This window comes from Ambystoma mexicanum, chromosome 2p (assembly GCF_040938575.1).
Source record: "Ambystoma mexicanum isolate Mex_15411 chromosome 2p, UKY_AmexF1_1, whole genome shotgun sequence".
NCBI lineage: Eukaryota > Metazoa > Chordata > Amphibia > Caudata > Ambystomatidae > Ambystoma > Ambystoma mexicanum.
This window is the reverse complement of record NC_090923.1, coordinates 1,189,048,264-1,189,067,938: the sequence shown is the minus strand read 5'-3', so window position 1 is coordinate 1,189,067,938 and position 19,675 is coordinate 1,189,048,264. Positions and strand designations below refer to the sequence as shown.

General features: G+C 43.7%; 1 protein-coding gene across 2 annotated transcripts in view; it reads right to left on the bottom strand.

Annotated features, from left to right (window-relative positions):
- Positions 1-19,675, bottom strand: part of SRPK3 (SRSF protein kinase 3) — a 1,021,015-nt gene that overhangs the window by 186,352 nt on the left and 814,988 nt on the right. The window contains exon 13 of one of the 2 annotated variants that reach the window (XM_069645381.1): positions 13,138-13,245. The exons of the other annotated variant lie outside the window; for it this stretch is intronic. Within the exon in view, the coding sequence (XP_069501482.1) occupies positions 13,138-13,245 (108 nt within the window). The remainder of the gene's footprint in view (positions 1-13,137; positions 13,246-19,675) is intronic. 2 annotated transcript variants of the gene reach the window in all.

The window sequence follows — 19,675 nt, the reverse complement described above, 5'->3', positions numbered from 1 at the left end:
CTTGAGAAGAGGAGGAGTAGATGCTTCAGGATCTGCTGGGGAATTAGCTCTAAGGGGAAAGGCTTCTGGATATCACGTGGCATAGTATACTATGATCAGAATATACTTGTTCCCTAACTTGGATGTTTCTAGGGGACCTACAATATCCATGCCAATTCTAGAAAATGGAACCTCAATTATTAGGAGTGGTTGTAAGGGTACTGGTGATTGCACATTGGCGCTGGTCTTTTGCAGTTTGCACAAGACTGCACAAATGAAATGTCTTAATATCTGTGTAAATTCTGGGACAGTAAAATGTGTTAAGTATTTATGCATGGGATTTTGTCTGCCCTAAGGGATCGCCTGTCAAATGGGAGGGAGCTATCTCCAGGACAATATGTGTGCGACTCTTTGGTACCAGCAACTGTGTTCTAACTATGCCCTCTGAAGTGGTGTTTCACCTGTACATCAACCCATGATTTAAAAAGGAATAGGGTCCTCCTTTCTCACAGCCTTCTTGTTCTGGTACAATTTGTACAAAGGTTTCAGCTAGCAGTGGATACCTCCTTTGGACAAAGGCTAGATCGGGAAGAGTTTCATATCAATTCCAAATATCCATGCCAAACCCGGCTTGGGAGCTAACCCGATGTATGTATATGGGGATGGAATCAACACCAGATCAGTAGGTACTAGGTCTTCCTTCACCCGGGGGGAATGATTTCTTCCCTACTGCTGCAGATATCAAACCCAGTAGAGCCTTCCGTGGCTCCTGAAGGGCAGGATGCTTTGGGATTTAACTTCTCAAACTTTAGGGTTCCCAAATTGTATCGGTTGAGCCGCATTCCACTCCTCACACCAATTGTGAAGACATCATGAAGTAGACACAGACAATGGAATAAGATTTTAAGTACACATTTTTATTAACTAAAATGGAGGGGTGGAAAACGGCCTAACTTGCCCTATGCTATTGTGGGATTTCCCTACCTAAATAAAGCTCATGATTGTCTATGTCAGGAAATGCAAAGCAAATGTCTGCCTGTGTCCAAAACCTATACTTGCCCTCACATCTAACTGTATACAATGTGTAGGGATGTCAGAATCAAATGGGAAGTGGTCAAATGAAAGTTCAGAGCTTCTGCCAGCTCTCAGATGGAAAAAGGTTGTCCCTTCCCCAAGGTACAAACTGTTCACTTTGCAAAAAAGGGTTTCCCTTCCCCAAGCTTTCGAGTCTATCAAAGTTCCAAAACAACACAATTCTTCAGGATATTCAATGTTCCAAAATAACGCAATTCCTTGGGATACTTCCTAGCTCTTCAGTTTGGTTACCTTGCACTAGTTCATGAAGTTCAGTTCCTTAAATTAAATTAACAACAGTTTTCTTTTATTCAATCACAAAGTGGCTTTTCCTTTAGGTGGGTCTATTCGGTCTAGGCGGAGTTATCGGACCACACGGTCCACCCATTACAGGTCATGCAACCGACACACCTTACTGGCATCTGATTCATAAGTATTTTGTCACAGTTCCAGCTTCACCATAAGGCTGGACTTATTCCTTTCACTTGCCCTTGAAGCTTTATTGATTCTCCTTTTTTCATCATTCACTGGTATATTAGCTTTCACTTGAAATGACCAAGATAAGCTTCCCAGTACACATTACTGCTATGAAACTTATTCTCTGTTTCAGGTTTTCTGATTACAACCTCCGATGCCCTTTGGCCAGGTTTCTCTTGCATACAGGATTACTTTTCTTAACCATTAATTTCTCTCACTAATGTGCAATAATATCTGTTTGACTCGTGGCAATGCTCAATTGACTCTTGGCAATGTTCATCCCAATCATTCACTTATGCTTGCTTACTTGGCTTTGCTTCTTAGCCTTGCTTTCATGTCAGTTTATTGCCAATTCACTTCATGGTTATTCATACTTTCACAGTTCATTGCTTCATTGTTGTACTTATTCTGTAGATTCCCCAAATTGACTTAAATGAAGTATTTCACATATTTACTGTTTCTTTCTTTTTATGCGCTTATTATATAAAGCAAATATTCCCTTTAAACCCGTGTCTGTACGCCCGGGGATTCCCAATGCTCCTGGGCAGACTCCAGGTGCTGCTTGGCGTATCCGACATGTGGTGTGTGGCTGCAGCACTTGTTGCATCTCCAGGAAGCATTCTCTGTCTTGCCAGTCCTCCCGCGGCTTTGTGGACAGCTTCGCTCTCAACCGCCGGTATAGCCGATGCACCTCACTGCCTCAATGACACTGCCACTGTAAATATCCTGCAAGCTGGATTAGGCACTCGACAACTAGACTGCACAGCGTTAGTTCTGTAGTCTGTTGTCAGTCTTTGTTGCATCTTCCTCGTCCCAGTACCAAAGTGGTATTCGTGTTGTGAGAAACATAAAGGCATTCTCCCACCTACTCCTCGGGGTTCTTCTATTGAGTTGGCCTGGGAAGGGCCATAGCTTCTGGATACCGACTCTGGTGGTGGACAAGCGAGGGAGGATCACCTGAGTGGAGCGTTCCCAGGGATTGGGGAGAAGACGAACTTTGTTTTGGACTTACGGACTTAGACTGGCCTTAGATACACCAGTTGAGGGAAATCCTAACTTAGAGATAGGGCAAGATAGGCATTAAACCAACCCAATAAACCTAAATAAAGGTTTTCAAACTGTTACCCTTGTTGTCTGTGTCATCTCTTCATACCATGCCTGTCTGACACTGTGTGCGATGTAGGTCTCTGGTGTGTCTCTTCCTTGTCCCAGTACTAAAGTGGGGTTCACTGGGGGATAAGTCATGAAAAATATAGGGAAGGGATTGGTAATAACCTACAAAGGCCTGGGGGACATTGGATTCCTTAGTAAAGGGAATTGGAGGATACCGCGTCTCACTCAAGAGTGCCTCATCCCCACTCACCAAGTCTCCTCCCTCGCATATCCACCCCCAGGGTGAGGATCCGATAGCGACGGCCTTTCCCTGGCCACCTGGGAGGAGGATATGTTGGGGAAAGAAACGAGGAGGCCCTCAGATTCCTCAAAGTTGTAAGATTCACAAATGCAGGCCTCTTTAGCACACTTCACAGGACAGGGAAGGCGAGTTCCAGCATTGGCCACCACACACAGAAAACAGCTGGTGTCTTTTTTTTTTGGTTTACATTTATAAAGTGCATGCAAACCCTCAGGCATCAGAGCGCTTGAAATCAGTTACATGGAGCCCATGGGCCAAAATTTTATCAATCCTAACTGTGGTTGAACACCACCCCATCCGTGCCCCCTTGTGACTGTCTTTTTTTAATATAATGGTTTTGTAGGTCATGCCAAAGATACATGTCTAAGCAGGCAGGCAAAATAATGACAGTTATTCTTCATAAGTTAGAGTTTAGAGCATCAGAAGATTTCTGTGAGTGACAGAAGATTTAGGTGAATAACCAGGTTTTAGGGCTTTGTGAAATGCCCAGTAGGATTCTTCTGCTCTTAGTGTCTGTGGGAGGGCGTTCCCTTGTTTAGCAGCGAGGATGGGGAAGATGGAGCCTCCAGCTATGGTGCGCTTGAATTTTAGTTCTATCAGTCTGCGGCTGTAGGGGGTTCTGGAAGGTCTATCCTTCCAATAGCGGTTGAAGAAGCCTCAAGATCCCTGAAGATGGGACTCTGAAATTCACAGGGCGGGCGACTTGTAGCACAAGCTGCCGAATACCGAAGGTCCGGGTGCAACAGTGGAACGGCGATGCTTCTGGTGAGGCAGCACACGAGAGAGCTGGTCAGTCCACTGGGCGGTCCAGGGGCACTTCCAAAGGCTCAGGACGGCTGGGTCCTTGGGAAGGCGCCAAGACTGGTTGGTCCCACCAGCCCAAGGGTTCTAGCACTGCATGGGATGCCAGGCCTCTTCAGGAGTCTTCTTCGGATCTTGAGTCAGCTGTTCGTCTATGAGGGATTCATGGTTCTAATGCTGTTCTGAAGAAGTGGTTGCAGGAGTCCTCTTATCCTAAATCCAGCCTGAAAGCAAGCCCAAGCCCACCAATGGTAAGGATCTGCACCATTCAAACAGCCACTAGTTGTTCAATCAGGAACAACTGTTGGCGTCACTCATGCCCCACACCTAGACACTCTGGCTCCTGAGCCACAACCACACACAAAGGCAAGGCAAGCCCGCGAAAGCAGCAGCTTTCATGGGCAAGTGCATGCCCTTATATGGGATTTCTAGACCTGGCAAGAGTGAAGAAGGTCAAACTACAAATGGCCAAAGAACAAGCAGAAATCTCGTGGCACGGCCATTTTAGGGCACTACCCACGTTTAGTAGCCATACGCAGGAAACACAAATGTGCACACTAGAAATAATGCAAAAATGGTAAAAACAAATCTTCTGCCACCAGCTTGTCTTTAGGCACATGTAAAAGTAACCAAAAATCCCAAGTGGAAAAAGCTAGGTTGATACATTGTAAGATGCTGTGTTCAATGTTAAAAAATTACAAAAATGTAAAAGAAACAGTTTCCCAGTACTGATAGTCTGAAGGACGGATACGTTTCCATAACAAAATGAGCAAATGGCAGGGAAAGTGAAGCTGAAGGCTACTACTTCTCAAAAAGTCAGAACAGGATCAAAAACAAAGCAAACAGATTGAGGGTCCATAGAAACTATGGAGGGAAAGTTTCCAAAAGAGAAATCTTTCCTAACAGAATGTTAAGGGAATTTTCGACCACTTTGTTGAGGGAACTACAACCACTGATCTTAATTTGGGGGTGAGGGATACCTGGCAAGAAAGGGAAGTCAAACCTCCTCTTTAGATAAGTAATGTGGACAGAGTAGGTATCAGGCCGACACAAAGATACAATGTTTCCAACTTACATATATCTCTAGAAAATACACGACATTGGTATACTGAAAGAATATATACTTCATTAAGTTGCACAAAGAAATCTATTAGGTCAAATAAGTACTTCACAGTATTAAAAAGATATCTAGTATATTAAGTAGAACTCCTGTCACTTGGCTATGCCATTGAACCCTGATTTGACTTTGGTAGATAAAGCCTGTTTGCTTCACTTGCCTTGCTCAACCCATTTACTTAGGGGTTACTGTTGATCCGTTATGGTTACCAGTGCATAGGGACTGTGTCCCCTTTTGTGATTCCTGTGTTGTTTTTAATGTAGCACACAACCCCTTACAGTTAAGCGTTGCAAGGGCACTTTGTATCACTTTTCCTTTTGTTTTCTTTAACATCTTTTAACCTTTTGGAATGTGCCTAGGACAGGCCAGGGGCATTGAACCTTGTTCTACTTATTTTTCCGGTGCACTTTACGCACCATCTTTTTTTTAACCTCATGATATCATTTTGAGTGCCTTATCCTAATAATGGTGACGCCATGTGAATTAGCCATGTCCTTTAGCCATGCTCTTTGGCATTTGTACTGCCCTCCCATATTTGTAAAAGCCATAAAAGTTAAGCACCCCATTTTGCCACAAGAGCGATTTTATAACCCTACCCTGGTTTTAGAGAGTAGGCTAGTGGCAGCTGCAGTTTATATGTGGCTTCACCACGGGTGCAGCTGATTTTACTGCATTAGTAGCCCATTGTACCTTTGTGGTAGCCATTAGGGGACTGCTGTAGTTTTTAAGGCCTGCTCTCAGCCAGTTTTATTTTGGGCCATTCCTTTCACTGGAGAAACCGCAACGCAGGCATAAAATGGAGGTTGTGCAAACATGGGCTCGCTCTGGGCCCAGATCTGCACCCTCAGTGGTCGTTTCACTGGTTAAGACAGTCCTAGCACTAGAGAAGCCAATACACATACCGTGTGGGTGGACCTGGGTGTTGGCGGTTTTCAAGTCAAGCCTGATTGGCTGCCACCAAAACCTTTGTGCAAGTGTCCTTGTGTGTGATTGGATGGCTGGCTTAGGCATCCCATGAGTGTTTGGGTGCATCTAGGGGAGACCACCCTGACTTTACCTCAATACAGCAGGGATTTTATTACCTCCCTTACCTGTCTGATGGAGGATTTTCACCTTGAAGCCATGCTGCTGCAATTTTAGGACCAGGTCTGGCCATATGGCTGGGTCCTGTGTCCATACCCTTTGCTTCGATTCCCTTGTTGGGACCAATTATGGGTCATTTTACTTCTGTCTTCCCAAATCTCTGCTTTTGTCGTGCGCCTTGAGGGAAGTAAGCTGCTGTCATCCAGAAGGGTGTTGGGGCACCATTACCCTACCTGTGTTGTTTATTTGGGCCATCCTGGGTCGCTTCTACCATTGTCTTCATTCGTGGGTCTGTTTTCTGCTGTTTGACTTCCCCTCTTTGCCCTTGGAGCAATCTGGATCGGCTTAGTTGAATTCTTCTGTTTTCCTGGTGTCTTCCTTGCCACCGTTTTTTCTCTTAGCTGTTGAGTCCTATTCCTGGGAAGACTGACTGTTCTCTGTTTGGGTCATTGTTGGTCCAGGGTTCAAGTCCCAGGGTGACTGGATCCTGTAACTTTACCTGAAATAGGAGACGTTTACTCACCGGGTTGTTTTGCTGTCCCTGAGCCATGTTAGCGCCCTGATGCCCAAGGGCTTGTGTGCACTTTATAAATGCAAAAAAATAAGTAAATGTTTTAGGGAACTGTCACCATGAGAACTTACGTTTGGGCCCTGGATTGGTTATTCCAAACACTTGCCCTCATGAGTCCCCAGGGTCAGCGGTTTCTGCAGGTCCGCTTCTTTGTTGTAAACCTATATTGGCACAAATCCTGCTTTGATTCTATTCATCCTGGGTCACCTGGGTCTCAAACCTGTCATTGGAGCTCGTTGAAAAGTCTCCTTTGGCGTCCCCTGGGAAAGGTTGGTGCCATCTTCTCACCTGTGGGGTAGAACTCAGACTTAACTGACCTTTCCCTAGAACAGCAACTCTGCCCTACAGACTCTGTCCTGTGTATTCATATGGAGAACTTTTTAGCTCACCTAAAACTCTTAGGGCCTCATTCCAAGTATGGCGGTCTGGAAAGAAGGGTGCCAGTAGCAATTTACCGGCACCCTTTTCAGACCGTCATACTATGAGAATGCCGGTAGGGGCATGGATCCCCCGGCAGGACTGACCTGCCGGGAAATCAGGCCCCTACTGGTATGTCTCTCACTGAAGCAATGGCACTATCAGCAACAGCGCTAGAGCTTCAGTGTCCCCATTCCCATGGAGTCCTGTAGGACTCCATGGGAATTGGGATTTACTGTTCCGCCGCTACTTGTGATATCCCGGTGGCACTGGGATATCAGGTGGCGGAGTCGGTGTTACAGAGTTGGCAGCAACCTTCTGTCAGCACCGGCGAGTTACCGCCATCCTCGTAATGAGGCCCTTAGAGTTACTTGGACTGTACTAACCTGTACATGGACATTTTTCTTGGGTCCCCTTGGGTCCCTGTAGTTTTAGGTCCAAGAGCTGGATTGTTAGCATGTACCATCAGTTTTAAATGTATTTTTAAACTTCTACATTTCACTCCTGTACTGGAAATGTCTTTACACTCCTCCACTGGAAATGTCTTTAGATACACTGTGCTTTTGCTAAGTGTTGTTTTTAAACCAAAGTACTTATTTGACCTAATTGATATTCAATGAACAGAAAGAGTAAATATTTCAGTATGATAGTGTTAAGATGGATATCCAGAACCAGCCCTGTAGGAGGTTCTGATAGGTCAACCTAGTTAGTGAATATGGTATTTGACACTTAGTTTAGCCTAACTCTATCAAGGTAACGTAGACGGAGCTGTAAGGCAAACATCAGGCGTTGGGGGGGGGTATAAGTACTGTTAACCACACACAAAGTAATGGAAGATTAAATTTCACACAGAAGTGAAAACATTTTCTAATGTTTTAGGCCTTTAACACACTAACGGCCTGATCACCAGTTGGCCGTTAGCCCTTAAATGCAGCAGTAACAGTGTTACTGTCGCATTTAAGGGCTGGCCCTATCACGAGTTTGGCATGTTTACCCCCAGCTATTAGCTGGGAATAAACACGCAGAGAAAATGCTCATTTTCGGTGCAATTACCGCTGGCGGTATTACAGTTAGCGCCCAACCCATGATCCGGCGGTAATACCGCTGGACGCTAACAAAGTTGGGGGTATTCCAGCCCAAATCGTGATCAGCCATAAGAATGTACAATTTAAGAAAAACATAATCCCAAAACACATATATTCACACAGTCGGTAGTCTCAAAGTAAGACTACTGACACTTTACTATTTATATTAATTTGAACTGCTTTGCTGTGTTTAATTATTTAAACGCATTGCTCTTTCACTATAAAATTCAATCATCTACTCTGCCCTATAATTATAAGAGACCTATAGCTTTATCAGTCCTTGTCTACCAAGGAAGACTAGTGCCTCAAAAGATTTAAAGTTCCAGGTAAGTACCTGAGAAGGGAAAGGAAGTCTTAAGAAAGTCCCCCTGGAACAAGCTTTGGCAAAGCCAATAGGTTGGTAGAAGTTGCAGAATTAAAGCACCTTTTGAAGATACCAGATAAGTAAATGGCTTAAGGGGTACTCTCTCAATCCACTGTAATAGGGCTAACCTTGGATTAGAACACCACTGATCACAGGCTGGCAAGCTAGTGTTAGGTAGTGGACTTTAGAACCACACAAATCCGAAAGCAGAAACGGGGCACGAAAACAGATAAGCACACTCACATACCTTGCTGCAATTTTCTGAGGGACCAACGCATGGGTCCAGTCGATGGAGGTCCGGTGGACCCGGGGATCGAACCTGTGTTGCTTCATGTCGTCTTGCTTCCAAGGCGAGCATGTTGCCAATGAGCTATCCTCCCAGGACAATGATTAAAGAAATGTCCTTGCCCTGAAGAAGGCCAGCAGAATAATGTCAAAAAAGATATAGAGATAGTGTCTTATTGGGAAAGTGGCTGAAACATGTCGACTATCTAAAAAAGACAGAAACTGACTAATTGTCAGGCTTTGGTCTTTTTGTTCTTGTGTCTAAACAGAAAATGAAGTTTAATGTCCTATAGAAATATGGGTGTCAATATACGATGATATGCTCAACTGTAATGCTCAAAAGTATGCTGCTAAAAGGTTTATATTAGCACCAAAGAGCATCTAATTTTTCAATTTGTCTTGATCTCCCTTTAGAGACCCTGATCATAGTAAGACATCATTACATGTGTTGCCCTATTTTTCTATTCCTACCCCATTCAATGGTCTTTTTATCCCTTTGTGTGTTTTATTGTCATTTTTGATCAAGAGTGCGTTTTGTAAGTTAATATTTTTTAATGATTATTAATTGACATCACACTTGTTGTCTCACACTTGTGCTGGAAAATAACTTTTTTTATGTATCTGAATAAAATGTAAATCGTATTAAGGTAAGCATTGTGTAATGGTATGCTTCATGGCAGTGATTTTTAAGACAAACTTTTGAAATACCTATATTCACAATTTTTGGACAGCTGGGGGAAATTGTTTCTGTTGATGTTTGGAATTTTTCCCGCTTAAAAACTGATCCCCCGTTAAATAAAAATCAGGGAAAATACCCAATTTGTAATTCCCAGACTCAAATCCCACATCTGCCAAGCACCACACATGCTCTAGCATGCATGTATATTGACCATATACTCCCAGCCCCCAGTGTCCTGTCTTAAGAAGGCAGAAAGAATAAGCTGGCTGAGGACAGGGCTTAACATGCATGGCACAGCCATTTTGGGAGTGTAGTACTGAAAGTGGCATTACGTGTTAAAGGACGGTGTATGGAAATGCACAGGAAAAATGTACAAAGCACAGCTCACTGACACAAGCCTGTCCTAGGTACAACGAAATGTAGTGAAAATGATACTCGAATCAAAGGAAAAGAGAGCTACAAATTACCCCTGCAGCATGTCACTATAGGTTCTACATTAAAAACAACACAGGAACCACAAAAGGAGATCCCTGGCACTGATACCCGCAATGGCTGACCAATGCCCCCAAAATAAACAAGTTGAGCGTGAAAAGAAAAGGAAAAAAGCTTTGATTACCTCCAAAGCCAGGAAGAGTTCAAGACAGAGCAAAATAGATGGGAGTACCTTTGATGTCAATGAAAAGGAAAGTCGCAAAATGAAAAATCTTTCCTATCAGCAAGCGTAATTTATACTTGGGGTTTACTGTGAGGAATAACTGTACTTCACTACAAGTTCCATCCCTTGATTAAGGCATGATTGCTGTGCCATAAACTACCCTATAGAGAGTTCTGCTGTATTCTTTGGTTGCTACCCTGTTTTGCCATTAGGTTACACGGTTTTGCATCTGTCACTAGAGGGTTGTGGGATAATCTCCCCAACAGCCTCTTTGTGAGACTGCAAAAGGTTTGCAATTGATCCAGGGCATCCTACAGCCCCAATTCAAATTCCAAACCGTCAGCGAGTCATTGCTTTAACAGAGCTGGCTGTTGGTAATGGGAGACTTGGCCACAGTAGATTTCATCGAGGGAGAACTGGTTGAATTTCTTTTGCTGCATTTGACCACAAATGTATGTGGGGAGAGGGGGATTAGGGGAATAATAAAAGGTAGGGGTTGATTGGAAGAGGTTGCGGGCGTCTCCCCCACATACATTTGCAGTAAAATGTACTAAAAGAAAAATAAATTCGACCAATTATATAAATCCAAAGAAACCAAACAGAACCATCCAGGTTTGAGGGCTCGAATTGCATACCTGTCTTGAAGATCCCACCCTGCTCCGATTCATTCTAGTGAGCATCCAGTCCTGCTCTGCAGCTACCTTTGTCTGATTTTTGATGGTGGAACCTGTGCATGGGCATTCTGTCTGGGCGTTCCTCTTGGACAACAGGGATAGGTAGCTGCCACTTCCCTCCACACGAAACTTAACTTTGATTTATTACAAATTTATTGTACGGATTATAGTACTCTCACAACTGGACAGCTGCCAAGAAGTTTGAATGTATTAGGTACCCTTATAGGTGGGCTTGGGACGCTCCTGCCCAGGATGTTGGACATTAGGAAACTACGTAGAGCTGCTGTTCAGTTGTTCAATGGAGCTAAGTCTCCAAAGATGAAGAGGTCGCTGTGGGATGCTGGAGGACCACCATTAGCCAAGCCATTCACAACAAGTTGAAGGTCCACTCTTCGATCAAAAGTGGAGACGTTTCACAATGCCTCCTTCCCTTGAACTGGTGAGGCCTAATCATTTATGAGTATTACATCACTGGGGTCATGGTCTTGTGTCTAGAGCACAACATCCAAACGGATCTCTTGCAGCCTGGTGCTGTGAATTATGCAGTGCATCTTTGTTAAGAGGGTGCAGCCTTGCTGCTCTGCTGCTGCCGTGCTCAAACAAAAAGGGAAGTGCCAGTGGAGTCTCTGTCTTGTAGTCCTTTCTCATTTTGCCTGTAGACTCGGTGCAGGGTAATTTCAGCTGCTCGTCATTCCTAAGGTGTCCTCAGGTTCCTCCTACATCCTGGGAGTCATCGCAGAGGCCTCCCACAGCTTCAGCCAAGTCCAGGCAGGTGGTGATCCATTTACAAAAGGTTGCTGACGGAGACTAGAACCTATGAATCTCCGGACACAGCTGTCAAACTTGTCACCTGAACAATTCTATACACCTGCAACGCCAAGACCTCCAACTCCAAACCAATTGCAAGTGCAGTTGTCCCCAATGCCCTTAACCTATCTGAGAGCAGTGTTTGTCATGATCAGGGTTTGAGGGGTTGAGTTGCATACCTGTCTTGAAGACCCCCCACCCTGTTCCCCATTCATTTTAACAAGCTTACAGTCCTACTCTGAAGCTACCCTTGTCTGAGTTTTGATGGTGAAACGAAGCCTGGCATTCTGTCTGGGGTTCCCTCTTGGACGACTGGGATAGGTAGCTGCCCCTTCCCTGCACAGGAAACCTAATTTTGTTTTATTGAAAATGCATTGTATCACAACTTTAAGACCAGTGTTTCCTACCAGAGAACTTTGACATACTTTATAAACTGCCCCAAAGTACACAACACCTGGGTACTTACCTTGAACATTGATGAACTGTGTTTGTAGGATAGGGCTGGACTCATTAGACTTAGTATTAGAGTGCTGTTTGCGCATTATTGTGATTGTATATGTGTATATATTGTTTTTACTTTTTAGTATATGTAACTTAATGCATGTGTTGCTAAATAAAGAGAGTATGCTTTTCAAGCTCCTGTGCTGGATAAATGCAATTTAAACCAGACCCCTGATCTCCTGAGATACAGCCTTACTGCTGGCCCTTGTTTGCAAGAGACAGTGTTCTGTAAACGAAATTCCACTCCATCCATTTATGTGTCTTTCCATTGAAAGCTTTAACATTACATTGTTTTATATTTCTTCTTTTTAGGTGTTTATTATGAACATTCTGTTAACATAGGTGTGAATAAATTCAAGCAAGTGACATTAAGTGATAAACTGTTATGAGGCCCAATCAGTGCAGCTTTGGTACAATGAACTCCTGACTGCGCAGTAGGTCCTTGGCGCTAGGAAGCAGCATGGGTTGGAGTTAATGAACAATAGGCAATTGAGCCCACGATATGGATCAGTGGAAGGTTTTGCAGGATGGAGGAAAGGTGGTAGGTAGCTCCAAAATTACTGCTGACTCTGGCCATTTCAAGAAGGTTCAAGTCACTTGATTGGATGAAGTGGAAAGAAATGGATCAGGTACATCTGATCGTAATGGTTTTTTTGAAAAGAATGCAGCAAAAGGCCATTTCACCAAATGCAGTGAAACGGCTGCAATCAGATGGGCCGTGAGTGAAAATGAAAAGGACTGGTAGCTCCAAGTTCAGATGAATTGATCAGAGCTAACAAATGTATTCATCGACTCCAAGCTGCTATAAAAATGTGGGTTTGGGAGGAGGGAAGTTAGGATGTTTCTGTGATTAAGCCGTGGACATGGTGCAATTTTTTTGTATTGCATTGTTATGTGATAAACTCTCTGTGTCCTTGCTACTCTCTGAAAATCTATTGTTTGAGCTCAGTTTTTTCCACAGGGTTAAGTTCAGGCTTGTGTGAAACCTTTGCAGATCTGACAAGGTCGGCTTCCCAGAACCCATCACCAGTAGCATTTCTGAAAAACCTCCCACACTTATACCAAGGAAACTCAGTTGTCCAATCCGCTTACGAAGTATTGATACTCAGAATTTCACAACTTTCACACCCCATGCAATCAAGGAATGTTGCTACCATGCAGGCTGTGCTCCATATATCAGCGGGAGGTCCATAGCTGGCACCAATCAAAACTTCTACTGCTCGGTACTGTCTGGTCTGGATATCCTCTGTAAAGTGCTTATGCTGAAAGAGAAAATGTATGATGAAGGTGGGCTTCATATGAGTTGCCTCAGGACAGTACCTACTTTGCGAGCTCTTTGCGGATTGTTGCAGAACTCTCTGCCATACAATGAGAAAATGAGAAAACCTCTGTCACAAATTAAACTGCTCATTTACCCTGATTTCAAAGCATTTTAAATGATACTGCAGGTGTTTAGATAATCTCCCTACACTGTTCACAATCAACTCCATTAAAATGGCAATACATATCAAAGTCTGCTAAAAGACCAAACAATATTACAACGGTACTATTTTATGATAAAGTGTATAGTGTTTCGAAAATAGTGAAAATAAAGAATGAGTTACTTACTGGTAATGATAGTTTTCCAGCATTTGTAACATCTTATATAGATTCAAAAGCTTTGTGGACTCCCTTTTCATCCAAAGGGATTCTTCAGAAATATGAATTCAAATAGTATTGTTGAAACAAACAAACAGCAACCTAGCTACCTAATTCAGTCCTTTCTCCCCATGACCAATAGGCAGCATGTCCTAAGATGTGCATGTGCGACATATCCATGTGCATTTCGACCACCAACGACCAGAGTTGGGTGGGTAGAAAATACATCTGTTTAACAATGTTAGAGAGGTTTTTCCACAGCCATCTGGCGAGGGCTGTTAAGAGACATATCCTGAACGGAAGAGCCCCACCAATTTAGACCAAAACTCTTTCACTGGGTAATGTTGTAGAACTGACAACCATCACAGTTAGGAGGATACGGGCTGGTACCAAAGTGCAACTAGTCTTATATGTAAACCTGATCAAATACACCACACATAGGATACTTTAAATATGAAAAATTACCTTCATGGTGATTCAGGTTCTCTTAGTCCAGGCTCTTCCTCCTTCACAACTGGTTGGGAACACTGGTCTCTGCAGGCGGGCCGGAAAAGCTGGCTGTAAAAGAGAGCTGTCACTTTAAGAAATTTTGAAGGGGTAGGGCCTCCGTCACACGTGCATCCCTCTGCACGCCAGGCCACACCTTACCCCTATGTCACCAACATTCCACACCCAGTTCCTGTGGATCCGTCGATGGCAGTAGAAATTAAGTATATGCGTACAGTAGGGGATGGCTGAGTGAGTATTGCGAAGGAGGGAGAGCTTGGACTAAGAGAACCTGAATCACCATGAAGGTAATTTTTCTTTTCTCTTTCGTCCTGGCTCTCCCTCCTTCCCGACTGGTTGGGACCAGACTAAAAAGCCTTGGAATAAGTGAGGGTGGAGAAGACAGCATGTATGGAATTCATACAGCACCTCTTGGCCGGATTTTGCATCATTTCTAGAAGATGTATCCATAGCATAGTTCTTGCAAAAATCAAGCGGGAAGGCCCAGGTAGCCGCTTTACAGTTGTCTGCAATGGCAACATGCCTGATGAAGGCTACGGGTGCTGCCTTGACTCTAGTGGAATGAGCCCGAAGTATATGCTGAGTCACAAGCCCTTTGATATCATAAGCCTTGGAGATACAGAAGACAACCCATCTGGTGATGGAAGCTTTAGCTGCCTTATTGACAAGAGAAAGACCCCCGCAAGTAATGAAGAGCTGGTGTGCTTTCCTGAATGGTTTGGTCCTTTCTAGATAGAATTTTAGAGTTCTTACAACATCTAGGTTATGTAATGTCTCCTCGGCCGCAGAAGCATGCAGCCTAGGAAGAAAAACGGGAAGACATATTTCCTGATTCAAATGAAAATCGGAAACCACCTTTGGTAGTAAGGAGGGGACTGTAAGGAGGACTACTTTATCCTTATGGAACACTATACAAGGTTCCTTTGAGGAGAGAGCTTGGAGCTCTCCGATCCTTCTAGCCAAAGTAATGGCTACTAAGAATGCAGTTTTCCAAGTTAGAAATTCTAATTCACATGAGGCCATAGGCTCAAATGGTTTTTGCATTAGAGCTGACAAAAGCACGTTGAGATCCCACTGAGGTGGAGGTTCACGAATAGGGGGGTGTAAAGGTAGAAGGTCCGCAAAGTGCCTTTGAATGGCTTCGTTGGAGAGAGAGAAAGATTTATGTTCTCTTTTTAGGTATGCACCAATAGCCTACAAGTAATGTTTGCAAGTGTCTACCTTGACATCAGTGGAAACTAGATAAGACATGAAGGACATCACATTGTACTGGGGAGACCCCCGGCCGGCCCATAGAGCCGAGGTTTGCTCTGGAGTACTTTAAGACGAGATAGCTGCACCTTTGAGATGGATGGGGTGCAGGTTTATTACTCCAACACCAATCAATAAGGACAACTCAATGGTTTGGCAAAGGGAGTCCATTTAATGACAAGTACAAAAAACAGGGAGTCATGGAAATCAGCAGTGATGTGATAGTCCGTCTCGCTTCAACTCTGACGAACTTCATACAAACAGTGACATTTATACTCAAAAGTTGTCATAATCCGACGTGTAACACTCAAAAGTTAATACACATTTCTATTGGTTAGGAAAAGGTAACTTTAATATAGGTGTTATATCTGTATATGATAACGGGGTGAAGGGATTGGGTAAACACTGTCAGGTGGGCATCTAAGCCCTTCCTTCAAACATGACTACTGTAGACGTCACTAAAGGTACGATGTCCCATTGGTTCTACCAACTATAGGACCCTAGATTATTTGGTCCATTGTGATTGGGTTGGCATCAACCCAATGCATAAATTTAACTTTACTTAGCAGCACGCAGAACGGTCAGCCAGGTGCAGGGTGCCCCTTGATTCACCCGGCCTTCCTTCAATCAATCATTACTTTAGTGGCTATGTGTCAATTAGTTCACTGTGGTTGGCCTCGAAACTGCATCTTCTGGTCTAGAAAAGTTCTGATAGCTCTGTCTGGGTGGATGCCAAGCATAGGTGTGAACCCATGCTCCTTCTCGCTCGGATGGTCATGTGCTACCCACACCGTGAATTTGCTGAGTTTCTCTCAATTTGTGCCTTTAATTCTTATTCGACTTGCCACCTGCCTACGCCTCCTAATCCCGACCTTCCAAAGACAGGATATTCTGTTCTTAAGTTTCAATTATGTGAAGCTACTGTTCGTTCCTTCTATTGGTCTGACCTTGGCTCTTCCTGGCGCAAGTTGCATCTGCTGAGTTTCGTTTCAGCTGTCTCTTCTCGTTTAGCTAGAATACGAATCTTGTTCTGTTTGGCCTCTAGTAATCTGATTTGATTCTGCTTTTTGTGTAAAGTGGACTTGCACTTATAATACTGTGCTTCGCTTTGAGCTAGATTATGTATAATGGCCCTTGCCGCTCTATTCTTCTACTTAGCATAGCAAGCTGCACTGTTTTCTTGCTTTCTTGCGGTTACAAGCATATGTACAGGTGTTAGCTGGTTGAATGTCTTCATCCTGCTTACAGTTTAAGCTTCTGTGTATTTCAACAACGTTTTCTTCTTCGAGGTTCATGATATCCTTATTCATGGCTTTCCATCCCTTTGTGTCATCCTTGGGTCGTCATATCTTCTATCAGCGAGTCCGTCCAGGCCTTCGTGATGTCACCACTCGTCTTCCATTAAGGCCTTTTTGGTTTCTTCCGGGACGGTACTTAGGCAATCTTCATTTAGTCTCATTTGCTGGTAGGGTTTTCTCAATGGATACCTTATTGCCCATGGTTTTCTGGGTATTGGTACTTCAATAGGTGTTGCTCTTCTGATAGGTACTGGGCAGAGCCCTAGTGCGGCTCTCTGCTGGTTTATTTACTCATCATACGTCACATATTTTGGTGTGAACATTCCTGGTACTTCAAAATGGGTGACTGGAGTGCAGGCTTTATTTGGGACCTCCTCTACACTCCCCCCTCTGGGCGATTCATCGACCACTTTCACTTCTTCCTTTGGATTCATCTTACTTTGTTCCTCTGTATTCATCTTCACTTCATCATCTGGGTTGGTTCATTCCTTCTTCATCTTCTGGGTCTGTACATGATGGTTTGAAGACTTGTCTTTTTGGAGTTCATATCTTTATTACTCCTTTTAGGTTTCCTGCTGACCTTGCATGCTCGTCTTTATTCCATGTCATCAGTTGACATTGTGCATTTGGGCTGCAGTAAATCCATCTTCCCACATAATTTCTGCGTTTCCTGGGATAAAGAAACTTTGTACCTTCTGGTGCATGCCTGCTGGCCTTCACAAAGTCTCTTATTTCTTCATCAGTTAGATCTTTGGACATCAATCATGATCTTCATCCCTATTGCTTTCTTCGCAGTTTTCTGGCATTGCGAGATTATTATCTTGATAATGCAAAATCCTAGTAATATCATCACTAGCAGGGCTCCTAAGAACTTGAATGCATCTGCCATCCATTGTGGAATCCATGAAAACAGTGATCCGAACTAGTTGTGATCATCAACTTTGTTAGTTTCGTTGATCATCTGGTTCTGCAAGTTTGTCAGCATGCCTATTGCTTCTGTTAAAGTTCTATTTTCCTCGTCGTGAGATGGTATAAATGTGCAACATGATTCGCCAATTTTTGCACAAGCTCCTCCATCCATGGCTGTGATCACGTCAAGGATATATCTGTTCTGGAGAGTCAGTCTGATGGCTCTTAACTCTTCCTTGATGGCATTGAACCCTTTTATGGTCGTGTTGATCGTCTGCAGTAACTCCCATCTGGTTATCTGCAACCATTTAGTATTTACTCCAGCTTGGATTCTTGGCACGAAGAGCGTCGTGAACACTGATGAGGTGAGGCTGAACAGCCTTCGTTCATATGGGATTGCATGAAATGCTTCTTCTGATTTGGCAGAGAAGTAATTTTCTCTCTTCATTCAAGTTATCAGTTCCACAGATCTCTTCTTTCTCAGGTGAGCATCTGCTTTCGGGAAACTGTCAATATTCAGGTCACTTTTGGGGATCACCAATGCTGGAACGTGGACATTCACTATTGTGCATATGCCTCCCCGGTTTTTCGGTAGTCTGATGTATGCTTTGGATCCGCATGCCCAATAATGATCCATAATTACTGCGGTTCCATGTACCATTCCTGGAGCATCAAAGATTCGTCCACAGTTCTGATTCTCTCCCATCTTCCTTGTGCCATTGTTTCTGAAGCACAATATTGGGCTTTCTAGGGGCACTATCTGCAAGGGTTCTCCCCTGTCTTCAACCCATGTGAATAGTTTTGCAAGTTTTGGCCATAATGGCTTGCACAGTCTTTTTGAATTTTCCAATTGCTTCTTTGCAGGCTCTGAGGACAATCCATGCTCAACATATCACTACTCCTTTCTCCCATCCGTCTGGTGAAAGCACTGTGCCCCAAATTTGAGCCTCTTCTGGGGTTTTTCCTTGGACATTTAGTCTTGGGTTTACTTCCCATCCTATTCCTGCTCCTTTAACTCCAGGCTTCTCATACCTGATCACATCATTCCTAGTATGAGCTCTGTTTCGTGTCAATGTCTTGGACATAATCATCTTCATTGGGATAAGCTATTTCAGTTGCCCATATCAATGAGGCATCACTTCCCATGAACTGGCATCTGGTCTTACACATTGCTATGTGTGAGAGACAGTGTGCTGTTGGGACATCAATTTCTATAGCCACGAAGATCTTGGTCTTCCCCATGCTGTATGGTAGGAGTGCACAAACAAAGCATTCCCCTTCGGAATTTCGTCTTCCAACTTCCTTCATGTGCTGGTACCAAATTTTGTTTCCCAGATATGCTGTACTATCCAGGTAGTCATTCAGTTCATTGTCATCTCCATGCATGCTTCTCTTGATTCTTAAGGTTTTCATGTAGTTTGCTATTACTACATCTCTGAATGCGTCTGTATGGCTTTTTCTTGCTGGGGGAGTTTCAGGTATCCTGGCCCATGGTGCAGGTCTCCTCATCTTCGCCATTTGAGTGGACAAGATTCTGGTAGCTCTTTCCTTTTCTTCATACATCCTTTTCATGATGGATACAAATGCCCATGCCAACCAGCCTGACGCTGGTCCGGTATATGGCTGTATTGTGGAACTGGTACTTGTCCCTTGTATTAGGACATATGTGCTTGGCAATACAGTTTCTGCGGTTTTGTTCTTCATTTCCTCTTGCAGTTTCCTCGCTCCGGCTATGTGCGGGAATAATGAGTCTACTATCAGTTGTGTCCGTGCAGAGAGTTTCTCCGAGTTGGCTTTTGTTTTCTCAAGAGTTTCTGATATGACTGCTTCTGTTAGTTTTTCTCTTAACTCTTTTTGTTTTCTCACAACATCTTCTGTGAAGTTTCATATGGCAGGCAGTCTTCTTCTCTGCTGCTTTGGTTTGTGGTTTTGCAGTCATTGACACTAGGCCTGTTTCATGTGCATTCAGTGTTCGTGTGCATGTAGTTGTCAGTGATTTTACTTCATTCATTCCTTGCTGACCCTGTCTCCGGCTTTTCTTTTTGTTTGTTACCACAAGTGTGTGTGTATCATTGATAATCACATTCAT